Source organism: Schistocerca gregaria, chromosome 1 (assembly GCF_023897955.1).
Source record: "Schistocerca gregaria isolate iqSchGreg1 chromosome 1, iqSchGreg1.2, whole genome shotgun sequence".
In the NCBI taxonomy this organism is placed as follows: domain Eukaryota; kingdom Metazoa; phylum Arthropoda; class Insecta; order Orthoptera; family Acrididae; genus Schistocerca; species Schistocerca gregaria.
The window spans coordinates 609,182,908-609,196,893 of record NC_064920.1 but is presented as its reverse complement, the minus strand read 5'-3'; the positions used below and the strand labels follow the sequence as shown (position 1 = coordinate 609,196,893).

Below are 13,986 nucleotides of genomic sequence, written 5' to 3'. Positions count from 1 at the left end.
ATTCTTCATGCAGGCATCATGTCTCCCATTTCATCTTTATGTACATCCTCCTCCATTTCCATAATATTTCCCTCAAGTACATCACCCTTATATAGACCCTGTATATACTCCTTCCACTTTTCTGCTTTCCCTTCTTTGCTTAGGACTGGTTTTCCATCTCAACTCTTGATATTCATGCAAGTTGTTCTCTTTTTTCCAAAGGCCTCTTTAATTTTCCTGTAGGCAGTATCTGTTTTACCTCTAGTGATATATGCTTCTACATCCTTACATTTGTCCTCTAGCCATTCCTAGTTAGCCGTTTTCCACTTCCTGTTGATCTCATTTTTGAGATGTTTGTATTCCTTTTTGCCTGCTTCATTTACTGCATTTCTATATTTTCTCCCTTCATCAATTAAATTCAACATTTCTTCTGTTACCCAAGGATTTCTTTCCCCCACTCCAGTCAATCGTTCCCTAATGCTCTACCATTAACTCTCTACAACCTGTGGTTCTTTCAGTTTATCCAGATCCCATCTCTTTAATTCCTACCTTTTTGCTGTTTCTTCAATTTTAATCTACAGTTCATAACTAATAAATTGTGGTCAGAGTCCTCATCTGCCCCTGGAAATGTCTTACAATTTAAAACCTGATTCCTAAATCTCTCTGTTGCCCTAATATAATCTAACTGAAATCTTCCAGTGTTTCCAGGCCTCTTCCATACAACCTTCTGTCATGATTCTTAAACCACGTGTTAGCTGTGATTAAGTTATGCTCTGTGCAAAATTCTACCAGACGGCTTCCTCTTTCATTCCTTATCCACACTCCATGTTCATGTACTACTTTTCCTTCTCTTCCTTTTCGTACATACTGAGCGAGGTGGTGCAGTGGGTAACACACTAGACTCGCATTCGGGAGGACGATGGGTCAATCCCAGGACTGGCCATCCTGATTTAGTTTTTCCATGATGTCCCTAAATTGCTTCAGGCAAATTCTGGGATGGTTCCTTTGAAAGGGCTCGGCCGAAGACTGATGACCTCGCAGTTTGGTCTCCTCCCCCAAATCAACCCAGCCCAGCCCAACCCAACCTTTTCTAACTGTCAAATTCTAGTCCCCCTTAACTATTAATTTTTTGTCTCCCTTAACTATCTGAATAATTTCTTTTATCGCATCATACATTTCTTCAATCACTTCATAAACTGTGGAGCTAGTTGACATATAAACTTGTACTACTGTGGCATATGGGTGCTTCGTGTCTATCTTGGCTACAAAACTGCATTCAGCATGCTGTTTGTAGTAGCTTATCCACGCTCCTATTATTTTAATCATTATGAAACCAACTCCTGCATTACCCCTGTTTGATTTCGTGTTTATAACCCCGTATTCACCTGATCAGAAGTCTTGTTCCTCCTGTTACCGAACCACACTAATTCCCATTAGACCTACATCTAACTTTAACCTATCCATTTCCCTTTGTAAATTTTCTAACCTACTTGCCCAATTAAGGGATCTGACATTCCACACTTCAATCCGTAGAACACCAGTTTCCTGTCCCCTGATAACGGCATCCTCCCGAGTAGTCCCCATCCGGAGATCAGAATGGGGGACTATTTTACCTCCAGAATACTATACAGTAAGGCTGCATGTCCTTGGGAAAAAATTGCTCCTCAACCTATAGTCATTCAAAGCAATTAAAATGACAGAGTCCATTTTAGTTGGAGAACTATAAGGAAAAATAGATCATCTATTGTAAAACAGTTGTAAGACTGCTAGGGATTCGTTTCTTGAATATTGTTCTTTATCTGCATTTGTTGCAAAGTTGCAGTCATTAGAGAAGGAAGGGGAAAGGAGACACAGCTACGTGAATCTCATTGGGCATGTTCAGCTAACATTGAATGCATTGACAAACACTCATCTTTCTTCACTGTGAGAAGGTATGGAAAGACATTAATCTTTTGGATGACTGGTATTGAATCCGAGGAACTTCTCCCCAAAGAGGCTTCTCCTTACATGGTAAACAGTTGCTTTTTTCTGCACTGCATTTGAAAATAATTTAGATAGGCAAGAAGAGGTACTGCTTCTCTGTGGCATTCAATTTTGAATGTAGTGGTGTAGCTGCAGGCAAGTAGTGGATAATTTAACCAGTGAAAGTAAACGTGCCAAAAGCTGATGAAACACAGCAGCAAGCTGTTTATGTTTCATGACATTTTCTTATATAAGAATCCCTTTCAGCACATAGTGTTTGTGTGTCAGAAAAATTACATAGCAGCTTTTACCTCACTTCAGAGCAAATAATTAATTCTTAATTAGACTTTGTTCCACTTAGGAGGGGGGGGGGGGGGGGGGGAGCACCCTCGTGTATTACCTGTGATTCAGTTTCTGACTGAATTTTCTGTTATTTGACTTTCTGCTCTAAAACACTGTTCTACTAACATTGTTTTTGTAAAATTATAATTTATAATTCCATATCTTTAAAAGTTAAAAACGACGGAGCTATGAGCCCTCACATGAATTACTGGTGCTTTTCTTTCTGTCTTTCTGCTTTTCTTTATATTGTGTTTACATTTGTTTAAGATGAAGAAGCTGAAATATCTTCACTTGATGAAGACCACGAGATGGCTGAAAATACTAATGACAGTGACTGTGGAACAGACACAAGTAAGAGTGCAACTGAGGGGACAGGTGTCATTGGCGGGAACCCTGGCTGGGCTGATGCAATGGCCAAGATTCTGAAGACAAACAAGCCAAAAAATAAGAAAACCATTGTGTTAGCTAAAGCAAAGAAGCTGCAACAAGTTGCAAAAAAGGAAAAACCAGCAGTAGAAACTGATACTACTGAGAAAGAAGAGAAAGATACCACTGTAAAATTTGAGAAAAACGCTATGAAGGATTCCAGAAAGTTAAAGGTGAGGCCCGATTTACATGTATTGAAAGTAATGAAATTGTTGTCAGCTCCCAATTATTTTCACTGTTCTGCTCTTTGCATTCACATAGTCCTAATTTTATAATTAGAAATGCAAAGAAACAACAACAGACTAGGCAGACCTCAAATATTGGTGGGCAGGAACTGCTGAGCATTGTTGAGGGTGGCTGTAAAAGATACGTGAAATCAGTGGGAGTGATAAGTGCCCTTGTGGCGTCAGTGGTGCTTCTGCTGTGTGCTGCTGTTGGCATTTTGTTTCTATTGGTTATAACCAATCAGGTGATACAGGACTTAGTATACAGTAGCCTCTGAGAACCACTGAGTCTATTGACTTGTTTCGGCAGAAGATGTGGCTTTATTACTTTTTTTTTCAACATGGATAATGCTAGATTGAAGATTACTGATCTGGCTGTTGTTGATTAAAAAGCTGTTTACCTTTTTTGGTATGTATTTCTTGCATTGTATATTTTGCTCGGAATACTACAGAATTTCTTGGAACATTGTTTCATATTCCAGTGTGATAGTTTCATTGTAAGTTGGTGAAGTTTGTGAATATGCCTGGAGGAAACCTGGCTGTGGTAACAGACTGATCTGTAGCATAGCCCAGTGATTGTTTTGAAAATTTTGTGGGGTATTTTCAAATTGTCCCATTTCTGAGGTTGTGGTTAAGCATTAACCTAAGAATACAGTTTAAATTTTGTGGAGTATTCTGTTTTAAATGTCAACATTCTGTACAATATATTCCATTATGCCACCACATAATTTTGTAAACTCCACATCATGATGACATTTATCGAACAGTATTTTCTCATTGGTTCCTCCAGTTGGTTTAATCATGTGACTCATAATTCATCATGCCCACTTCCCATCATTCACCACAGATACAATTACCAACTGCAGCATGCAATGGAAAAGCCGCTGACAACATATGTGCTCTTCAATCCAGTGGAAGCACTTACTCTTAAGTTCCAAGACATTACCAGCTGACCAGGTAGTACAGTGACTGTGTGTACGGAGTTAAGAAATATTAGGTACATGTTCAAACAGCTCCAAATAAGCCACCCATTTTTGTAGTCAGTGCTAAGCGACAATTGAGATGGTGTAAAGACTGACACCACTGGACAGCATTTGATTGGATATGAGTGATTTGGAGTGACGAGTCATACACCATGAGGCAATTTGCTCGAAGGGTTAGCATTTGGTAAATGCCTGGAGAATGTTACTTGCCATCCACAAAGTGGGGGGCAGGTGGTGTTATGGTACAACTGTGTTTTGTGTTCCCCTTATTATCCTGAAGAAAATGCTAAATCCCTAGCAGAGGTCAAGCAATCATAAAGGCAAAGGATGGACACACTGAAGCTTAATATCCACTAATAGATGTCTGCATACTTTTGATCATGTAGTGTGTATCACACTGTACCATAGACAGGATAACCTGTAATAGGAATCAGGTCATGTGGCAACTTCACTGCAATCTCTAAACAGTTTTCTTTTCTTTTTTTAATATAAGCATGATAACCAATCAGTTGTTCATCTGTATGTATGGCCGTTGTGAAACTGTTCACATGGATTTTTCCTTACTCGCTGATAAAAATATGTTACTTATAGTGATATTCCTTTATTCTGGTCATGCAGTGTAATACTAATAATTAATTTGTTATAGATTATTAGTTGAGTTAAACCAATTATATTTAGATGTGACAGCTTTTCATTTCAAATTGAAGGAAACTGGCACGTAATCATTCTTTAATCATCTGGATTGGTGTCTGAATGCAACTAGTTATTCACAATGCTCAAATTAAGTATGCAGGAACTCTCAAATTTCAAATAACTGTAATAAGTGTCATGAATTTTAATTTATTTCATATCATCAAAGATCTTACTTCCGTACTGCTTACCATGATCTTACCAGCAGCTCATGTTATTTTGTGCTCTGTTGTTAATTTCAACAACTCATAAAAACTTAAGCCTTTATGCTATTAATTTCATCTTATTCTGTGTGTTCCTACAAAGAAACACAGAGACTCAGACACTGATACATACATTGCCTTTGCACTGTGGTTGCAAGTACCAAGCTTGGAGTTATTTGGCAGAACCTTAGCACATTTCTGTCCATTACAAAAACTTAGAATCTATGTCTCGCTTGTTAAACATCTTGTAAATTGCTTTAGTGTTTCTATGCACACATTGTGTTTTCAATTCTGTGTAATATTTTGTATCAGAATCCCTGTTACAGTTTTTTGTGAATGTACAGTACATGCACTCTTTCCAATCAGATGCCACTTGTAATTTACTCTGCTAACAGATTATCTGCCTGGGCTGCATATGTTGGTGTAATAATCTAAAAAAAAGTGTGAGACCAATGGCTAGCAGTAATTAATGGCAGTGTGGAGAAATTTGAAACAACACATTCACAAATATGATGGTTTTTCAAAATACCAGTTCATTGCCCTCTTCTTACAAACAGGGTCACTGTAAAGGTGTTGATGACAGACTGGCTTGAAAATTGTTTATCAGTAAAAAAAAAAAAAAAAATACGTGTCAGAGATCATATGTGTGTCACAAAATTAAAGGGCTTAAACTTTGAAGTTAAACAATGGATTTGGTATATTCTACTTGCAGGGCCACCAGACAGTATAAACCTGTGACTATGAGCTTGGAAAAGTCAAACTTGCCAATCATTTGAGACACCATAAAAAATAAATTGTGAATTTGGTTATAAATCGAGTAGTGACATTGCTCTACTAACTTCTAACAAATCTTCACTGTATCTTGAAATATAGACAACACATGTGAATCATAAACAAAAGTTTCCTACACGATGAATAAGAAAACAAATATTTGTTACTAAAATAATAAACCTTCTTAAACCAATTTCTATAATCCACACTATTTTTACATTAAATAGCTGGCAAAATGAATTTGAGGCGCAATTCTGTCAGACATCTCCAAACATAGAATTGAGTATAGTTAATTGCAGGACAAGGAGCCTAGACCAATTTTTGATAACACTATTTGTTGTAGAATGTCAGCAGTGAAAACAACACTCATCTTGCTGTTTGATGTCATAGTAACTGTTGTTATAGTGATTCTTTGTCCTAAAAAAGAAAATGGGATTTGAAACAAATACTAACAAAGAGATAGAGGGGCTGGCCAGTACTTACCTCAGCTCAGTACAGCCGATAGATACACAAAAAACAACCGAAAATTTACGTTCCTAGCTTTCGGAATAAATGTTCCTTCATCAGGGAGGAGAGAGGGGAAAGAAAGGGAAAAAGGGAAAGTGGATTTAGTTACTCACAACCCAGGTTATGAAGCAACAGGGAAAGGAAAACAGGGAGGGTAGAAAGGATGGAGGCATGGTTGTCAGAGGGAAGCCAAAGATATTCTATTGTAAGTACTGTGCCAGCTTCAAACCAAAGAGGATGCATACAGAAGTAAAGAGGTATATAGTATAAAGATGTAGGATGAAAAGATGCACAAATGGCTAAAGAGGAAAGGGAAAGAGGAGAAGACTGAAGAGTAAATGGGAGTGAGGTTGTTTAACATAGGTTCAGTCCAGGGGGATGGCGGGATGAAAGGATGTGTTGGAGTGCAAGTTCCCATCTCCGCAATTCAGAGTGACTGGTGTTGGGTGGGAGAAGCTAAATGGCACATACGGTGTAGCAGGTTCCTAGGTCCCTAGAATTATGCTGGAGGGCATGCTCCGCTATTGGGTATTGGACGTCTCCTAGGCAGACAGTTCGTCTGTGTCCGTTCATGCGCTCAGCCAGTTTAGTTGTTGTCATACCAATGTAAAAGGCTGTGCAGTGCAGGCATGTCAGCTGATAAATGACATGTGTAGTTTCACACGTGGCTCTGCCTTGAATTGTGTATGTTTTACCAGTAGCAGGACTGGAGTAGGTGGTTGTGGGGGGCTGCATGGGGCAGGTTTCGCAGTGGGGTCGGTTACAGTGGTAGGAACCGCTGGGTAGAGAAGGTAGTCTGTGAATATTGTAGGGTTTAACAAGGATGTTACGGAGGTTAGGGGGGGCGACGAAAGGCAACTCTGGGTGGTGTGGGGAGAATTTTGTCAAGGGATGATCTCATTTCAGGGGTTGACTTGAGAAAGTCATATCCATGGCGGAGTAACTTATTGATGTATTCGAGGCCTGGATAATATTGGGTGACAAGGGGGATGCTTTTGTGTGGTCTGAGGGTAGGAACATTGTTGTTGGACGGAGAGGAATGTATTGCTCAGGAGATCTGTTTGTGGACAAGGTCTGCAGGATAGTTGCGGGAGAGGAATGCACTGGTCAGGTTATTGGTGTAATTATTGAGGGATTCGTCACTGGAGCAGATACGTTTGCCACGAATACCTAGGCTGTAGGGAAGGGAGCGTTTGATGTGGAATGGATGGCAGCTATCAAAGTGAAGGTACTGTTGTCTGTTTGTGGGTTTGATATAGACAGAGGTGTGGATGTGAGCTTCAACAAGATGAAGGTCAACACCCAGGAAGGTGGCTTGGGTTTTGGAGAAGGACCAGGTGAAATTCAGATTCGAAAAGGAGTTGAGGTTATGGAGAAAATTAAGGAGTGTTTCTTCACCATGAGTCCAGACCACAAAGATGTCATCTATAAACCTATACCAGGCCAGGGGAAGCAGCTGTTGGGTCTTCAGGATAGCCTCCTCCATGCTGCCCATGAAGAGGTTGGCATAGGACGGAGCCATCCTGGTTCCCATGGCCGTTCCCCTGATTTGTTTGTAGGTCTGGCCTTCAAAACTGAAGTAATTATGGGTGAGGATGAAGTGTGATAAGGAACAAGGTTTTTGGAAGATCTTTGGGTGGGCATTGGGAGAGGTAGTGCTCAAGGGCAGAGAGACCATGGGTGTGTGGGATGTTTGTGTAAAGTGATGTAGCATCTATGGTGACAAGAAAGGTTTCAGGTGGGAGAGGAGTGGGAATGGATTTGAGGCGTTCTAGGAATTGGTTTGTGTCCTTGATGTAGGATGGGAGTCTGCAGGTGATAGGTTGGAGATGTTGGTCTACCAGAGCTGAGATACGTTCTGTTGGGGCTTTGAAGCCTGCTACAATGGGACGGTCAGGATGATTCTCTTTGTGGATTTTGGGTAATAGTTAGAAGGTAGGGGTACGTGGCTCAGGTGGAGTGAGTAAGTCTATGGAAGGCGTTGTGAGGGACCTTGGATTTTTAGGATTTTCTGCAGCTCATTCTGGATGGAGGGAATGGGATCCTGGGTAACAGCTTTGTAGGTTGAGGTGTCAGAGAGTTGACGCAGTCCTTCTGCCACATACTGCACACGGTCAAGTACCACAGTTGTGGAGCCTTTATCCCCCGGGAGGATGACAATAGAGCGATATGTTTTCAGCTCCTTAATGGCACGGGATTCAGCTGGGGGTGATGTTGGGGGTTGTCGGGATGTTCTTTCAAGAAGTCCCTCTGAACTGCAGAGATGGGAACTTGCACTCCAACACATCCTTTCATCCCGCCATCCCCCTGGATGCTTGTGTGTGTGTGTGTGTGTGTGTGTGTGTGTGTGTGTGTGTGCGTGTGTGTGCGTGCGCGCGCACGTGCGAGTATATACCTATCCTTTTTTCCCCCTAAGGTAAGTCTTTCCGCTCCCAGGATTGGAATGACTCCTTACCCTCTCCCTTAAAACCCACATCCTTTCATCTTTCCTTCTCCTTCCCTCTTTCCTGACGAAGCAACCGCCGGTTGCAAAAGCTCAAAATTTTGTGTGTGTTTGTGTGTTATTTTATTGTGCCTGTCTACCGGTGCTTTCCCGCTTGGTAAGTCTTGGAATCTTTGTTTTTAATATATTTTTCTAATGTGGAAGTTTCTTTCTATTAAAAACAAAGATACCAAGACTTACCAAGCGGGAAAGCGCCGGTAGATAGGCACAATGAATAAAACACACACACACACACACGCACACACATACACACACAGAATTTCGAGCTTTCGCATCCAGCGGCTGCTTCGTCAGGAAAGAGGGAAGGAAAAGGGAAGATGAAAGGATGTGGGTTTTAAGGGAGAGGGTAAGGAGTCATTCCAATCCCGGGAGCGGAAAGACTTACCTTAGGGGGAAAAAAGGATAGGTATATACTCGTGCGCGCGCGCGCGCACACACACACACACACACACACACACACACACACACACACACACACACACACACACACACACATATATATATATATATATCCATCCATACATACACAGACACAAGCAGACATATTTAAAGGCAATGAGTAAGGGCAGAGATGTAAGTCGAGGCGGAAGTGTGGAGGCAAAGATGTTGTTGAAAAACAGGTGAGGTATGAGTGGCGGCAACTTGAAATTAGCAGAGATTGAGGACTGGCGGATATCGAGAAGAAAGGATATACTGAAGGGCGAGTTCCCATCTCCGGAGTTCGGATAGGTTGGTGTTGGTGGGGAGTATCCAGATAACTCGGACAGTGTAACACTGTGCCAAGAAGTGCTGGCCGTGCACCAAGGCATGTTTAGCCACAGGGTGATCCTCATTACCAACAAACACTGTCTGCCTGTGTCCATTCATGCGAATGGACAGTTTGTTGCTGGTCATTCCCACATAGAAAGCGTCACAGTGCAGGCAGGTCAGTTGGTAAATCACGTGGGTGCTTTCACACGTGGCTCTCCCTTTGATCGTGTACACCTTCCGGGTTACAGGACTGGAGTAGGTGGTGGTGGGAGGGTGCATAGGACAGGTTTTACACCGGGGGCGGTTGCAAGGGTAGGAGCCAGAGGGTAGGGAAGGTGGTTTGGGGATATCATAGGGATGAACCAAGAGGTTACGAAGGTCAGGTGGACGGCGGAAAGACACTCTTGGTGGAGTGGGGAGGATTTCATGAAGGATGGATCTCATTTCGAGGCAGGATTTTAGGAAGTCGTATCCCTGCTGGAGAGCCACATTCAGAGTCTTATCCAGTCCCGGGAAGTATCCTGTCACATGTGGGGCACTTTTGGGGTTCTTCTGTGAGAGGTTCTGAGTTTGAGGGGATGAGGAAGTGGCTCTGGTTATCTGCTTCTGTACCAGGTTGGGAGGGTAGTTGCGGGATGCGAAAGCTGTTTTCAGGTTGTTGGTGTAATGGTCGAGGGATTCAGGACTGGAGCAGATTCGTTTGCCACGAAGGCCTAGGCTATAGGGAAGGGACCGTTTGATATGGAATGGGTTGCAGCTGTCATAATGGAGGTACTGTTGCTTGTTGGTGGGTTTGATGTGGACGGATGTGTGAAGCTGGCCATTGAACAGATGGAGGTCAACGTCAAGGAAAGTGCCATTGGATTTGGAGTAGGACCAGGTGAATCTGATGGAACCAAAGGAGTTGAGATTGGAGAGGAAATTCTGGAGTTGTTCTTCACTGTGAGTCCAGATCATGAAGATGTCATCAATAAATCTGTACCAAACTTTGGGTTGGCAGGCTTGGGTAACCAAGAAGGCTTCCTCTAAGCGACCCATAAATAGGTTGGCATACGAGGGGGCCATCCTGGTACCCATGGCTGTTCCCTTTAATTGTTGGTATGTCTGGCCTTTAAAAGTGAAGAAGTTGTGGGTCAGGATGAAGCTGGCTAAGGCGATGAGGAAAGAGGTTTTAGGTAGGGTGGCAGGTGATCGGTGTGAAAGGAAGTGCTCCATTGCAGCAAGGCCCTGGACGTGCGGGATATTTGTGTATAGGGAAGTGGCATCAATGGTTACAAGGATGGTTTCCCGGGGGTAACAGACTGGGTACGGATTCCTGGCGTTCGAGAAAGTGGTTGGTGTGTTTGATGAAGGATGGGAGACTGCATGTAATGGGTTGAAGGTGTTGATCTACGTAGGCCGAGATACGTTCTGTGGGGGCTTGGTAACCAGCTACAATGGGGCGGCCAGGATGTTTGGGTTTGTGAATTTTAGGAAGTAGGTAGAAGGTAGGAGTGCGAGGTGTTGGTGGGGTCAGGAGTTTGATGGAGTCAGGTGAAAGGTTTTGTAGGGGGCCTAAGGTTCTGAGGATTCCTTGAAGCTCCGCCTGGACATCAGGAATGGGATTACCTTGGCAAACTTTGTACGTAGAGTCGTCTCAAAGCTGACGCAGTCCGTCAGCCACATACTTCCGACGATCAAGTACCACGGTCAAGTGGAACCCTTGTCAGCCAGAAGAATGATGATGGATCGGTCAGCTTTCAGATCACAGATAGCCTGGGCTTCGGCTGTGGTGATGTTGGGAGTAGGATTAAGGTTTTTCAAGAAAGATTGAGAGGCAAGGCTGGAAGTGAGAAATTCCTGGAAGGTTTGGAGAGGGTGATTTTGAGGAAGAGGAGGTGGGTCCCGCTGTGATGGAGGACGGAACTGTTCCAGGCAGGGTTCAATTTGGATAGTGTCTTGGGGAGTTGGATCATTAGGAGTGGGATCAGGATTATTTTTCTTTGTGGCAAAGTGATATTCCCAGCAGGGACTACGAGTGTAGGACAGTAAATCTTTGACAAGGGCAGTTTGGTTGAACCTGGGAGTGGGGTTGAAGGTGAGGCCTTTGGATAGGACAGAGGTTTCGGATTGGGAGAGGGGTTTGGAGGAAAGGTTGACTACTGAATTGGGGTGTTGTGGTTCCAGATTGTGTTGACTAGAATTTTGAGGTGTTGGGGGGAGTGGAGCTGGAAGTGGGAGATTGAGTAGATGGGAGAGACTGGGTCTGTGTGCAATGAGAGGAGGTTGAGGTTTGTTGGAAAGGTTGTGGAGGGTGAGTGAGTTGCCTTTCCGGAGGTGGGAAACCAGGAGATTGGATAGTTTTTTGAGGTGGAGGGTGGCATGTTGTTCTAATTTGCGGTTGGCCTGTAGGAGGATGCTATGTACAGCCGGTGTGGATGTGGGAGAGGAAAGATTGAGGACTTTGATTTGGGATAGGAGTTGATGGGTGTGTTCATTGGCTGAGTCGATGTATAGGTGAAGGATTAGGCGGGTGAGGGCTATGGATTGTGCTGTTTGGAACTGGTATAAGGACTGATGGAAAGAAGGATTGCAGCCAGAGATGGGAACTTTAAGTGTGAGGCCTTTGGGAGTAATGTCAGACAAGCCTGAGTAAATAAAATATGGGAGCGTAATCTGGCTAGGGTGAAGGCATGTTTGCGGAGGGAATGTAAATAAAATTTAATGGGGTCGTTGTAGGGATGTTGTGATGTTGACATGGTATTAGTAGGTGGAATGGGTAATATGAGGTTAAAGTGAAAGTAAATAGAGATTTATATAGGGAGAGATAAAGGTGTGAAAAAAGTCAAAAAAGTGTTGGTTTGAGATGAGCTATGTTGATCATGTGCTGAACTTAGGTTGGTGAACAACAATGGGTGCAAAGGTTGGGTAGTTATGTTGTCTCCAGATCACGTTAAAGGGTGGGGAAATTGAAAAAAAATTTCTCGAAAAAAATTTTTTCGAAAAAAGTTTCGAAAAAATAATTTCCGAAAAAATAAAATTCGAAAAAAATTTTCGAATAAAATCTCGAAGAATATGTGTGTAAATGTATTCAAAGGACTGGTTATGTACTGGCAGGTTATGAGAATGAGGCTAACAATTGTTTGATGAAGAAATAATAACGTGTAAACCTGTGGGAAGCTGCTAAAAAATGATCGGTTATGTGGGAAAAACGGGAATGGAAATAAAACGAAAGTTGTTGGAAAAAACTGAGATGGTTGTGTAATGGGTGAAAGGAACTGAAGCTGTGAAATAGTATTCACGAGTTTACACGAAATGTTTGTAAAGTTGGAACAATGGATTTTATAGCAGCGGTTATGTTGAAAGTGTTGAAAATTTTAGGTTATGGTTTGGAAGTAAATTACGTATTATTGAGTATAATTAGGCAGGATAAAATGTATGGTAGATTACGGAAAAATGGACGATGAATACAAAGTGAAACTTCTTGTACAAACGAAAAGAGAAAGTAAGACGATAGAGAATATTTCGAAATGCAACAGAGACAATAACAAACGTAATTGTTGGGTTCAAATTAATGATGATGTAAATAAAATAGAAAGAAACTTCCACATGAGAAAAATATATTAAAAACAAAGATTCCAAGACTTACCAAGCGGGAAAGCGCCGGCAGACAGGCACATGAACAAAACACACAAACACACACACAGAATTACTAGCTTTCGCAACCGATGGTTGCTTCTTCAGGAAGGAGAGGGAAAGACGAAAGGATGTGGGTTTTAAGGGAGAGGGTAAGTAGTCATTCCAATCCCGGGAGCGGAAAGACTTCCCTTAGGGGAAAAAAAGGACAGGTGTACACTCGCGCGCACACACACACACAACCACACACACATATCCATCCGCACATACACAGACACAAGCAGACATATTTAAAGGCAAAGAGTAAGGGCAGAGATGTCAGTCGAGGCGGAAGTACAGAGGCAAAGAAGTTGTTGAAAGACAGGTGAGGTATGAGCGGCGGCAACTTGAAATTAGCGGAGGTTGAGGCCTGGCGGATATCGAGAAGAGAGGATATACTGAAGGGCGAGTTCCCATCTCCGGAGTTTGGATAGGTTGGTGTTGGTGGGAAGTATCCAGATAACTCGGACGGTGTAACACTGTGCCAAGATGTGCTGGCCGTGCATCAAGGCATGTTTAGCCACAGGGTGATCCTCATTACCAACAAACACTGTCTGCCTGTGTCCATTCATGCGAATGGACAGTTTGTTGCTGGTCATTCCCACATAGAAAGCGTCACAGTGCAGGCAGGTCAGTTGGTAAATCACGTGGGTGCTTTCACACGTGGCTCTCCCTTTGATCGTGTACACCTTCCGGGTTACAGGACTGGAGTAGGTGGTGGTGGGAGGGTGCATAGGACAGGTTTTACACCGGGGGCGGTTGCAAGGGTAGGAGCCAGAGGGTAGGGAAGGTGGTTTGGGGATTTCATAGGGATGAACCAAGAGAGCCACTTCCTCATCCCCTCAAACACAGAACCTCTCACAGAAGAACCCCAAAAGTGCCCCACTTGTGACAGAATACTTCCCGGGACTGGATCAGACCTTGAATGTGGCTCTCCAGCAGGGATACGACTTCCTAAAATCCTGCCCCCAAATGAGGTCCATCCTTCATGA

The 13,986-nt window shown here is 42.8% G+C and overlaps 1 protein-coding gene across 3 annotated transcripts in view; it reads left to right on the top strand.

Moving 5' to 3' along the window:
- Positions 1-13,986, top strand: part of LOC126358757 (RRP15-like protein) — a 79,707-nt gene that overhangs the window by 9,344 nt on the left and 56,377 nt on the right. For all 3 annotated transcript variants that reach the window (XR_007566226.1, XM_050007575.1, XM_050007576.1), the window contains exon 2: positions 2,551-2,882. Coding sequence is in view for 2 of the 3 variants with exons in the window: in XM_050007575.1 (XP_049863532.1) it covers positions 2,551-2,882 (332 nt within the window). In the remaining variant the exon portion in view is untranslated. The remainder of the gene's footprint in view (positions 1-2,550; positions 2,883-13,986) is intronic.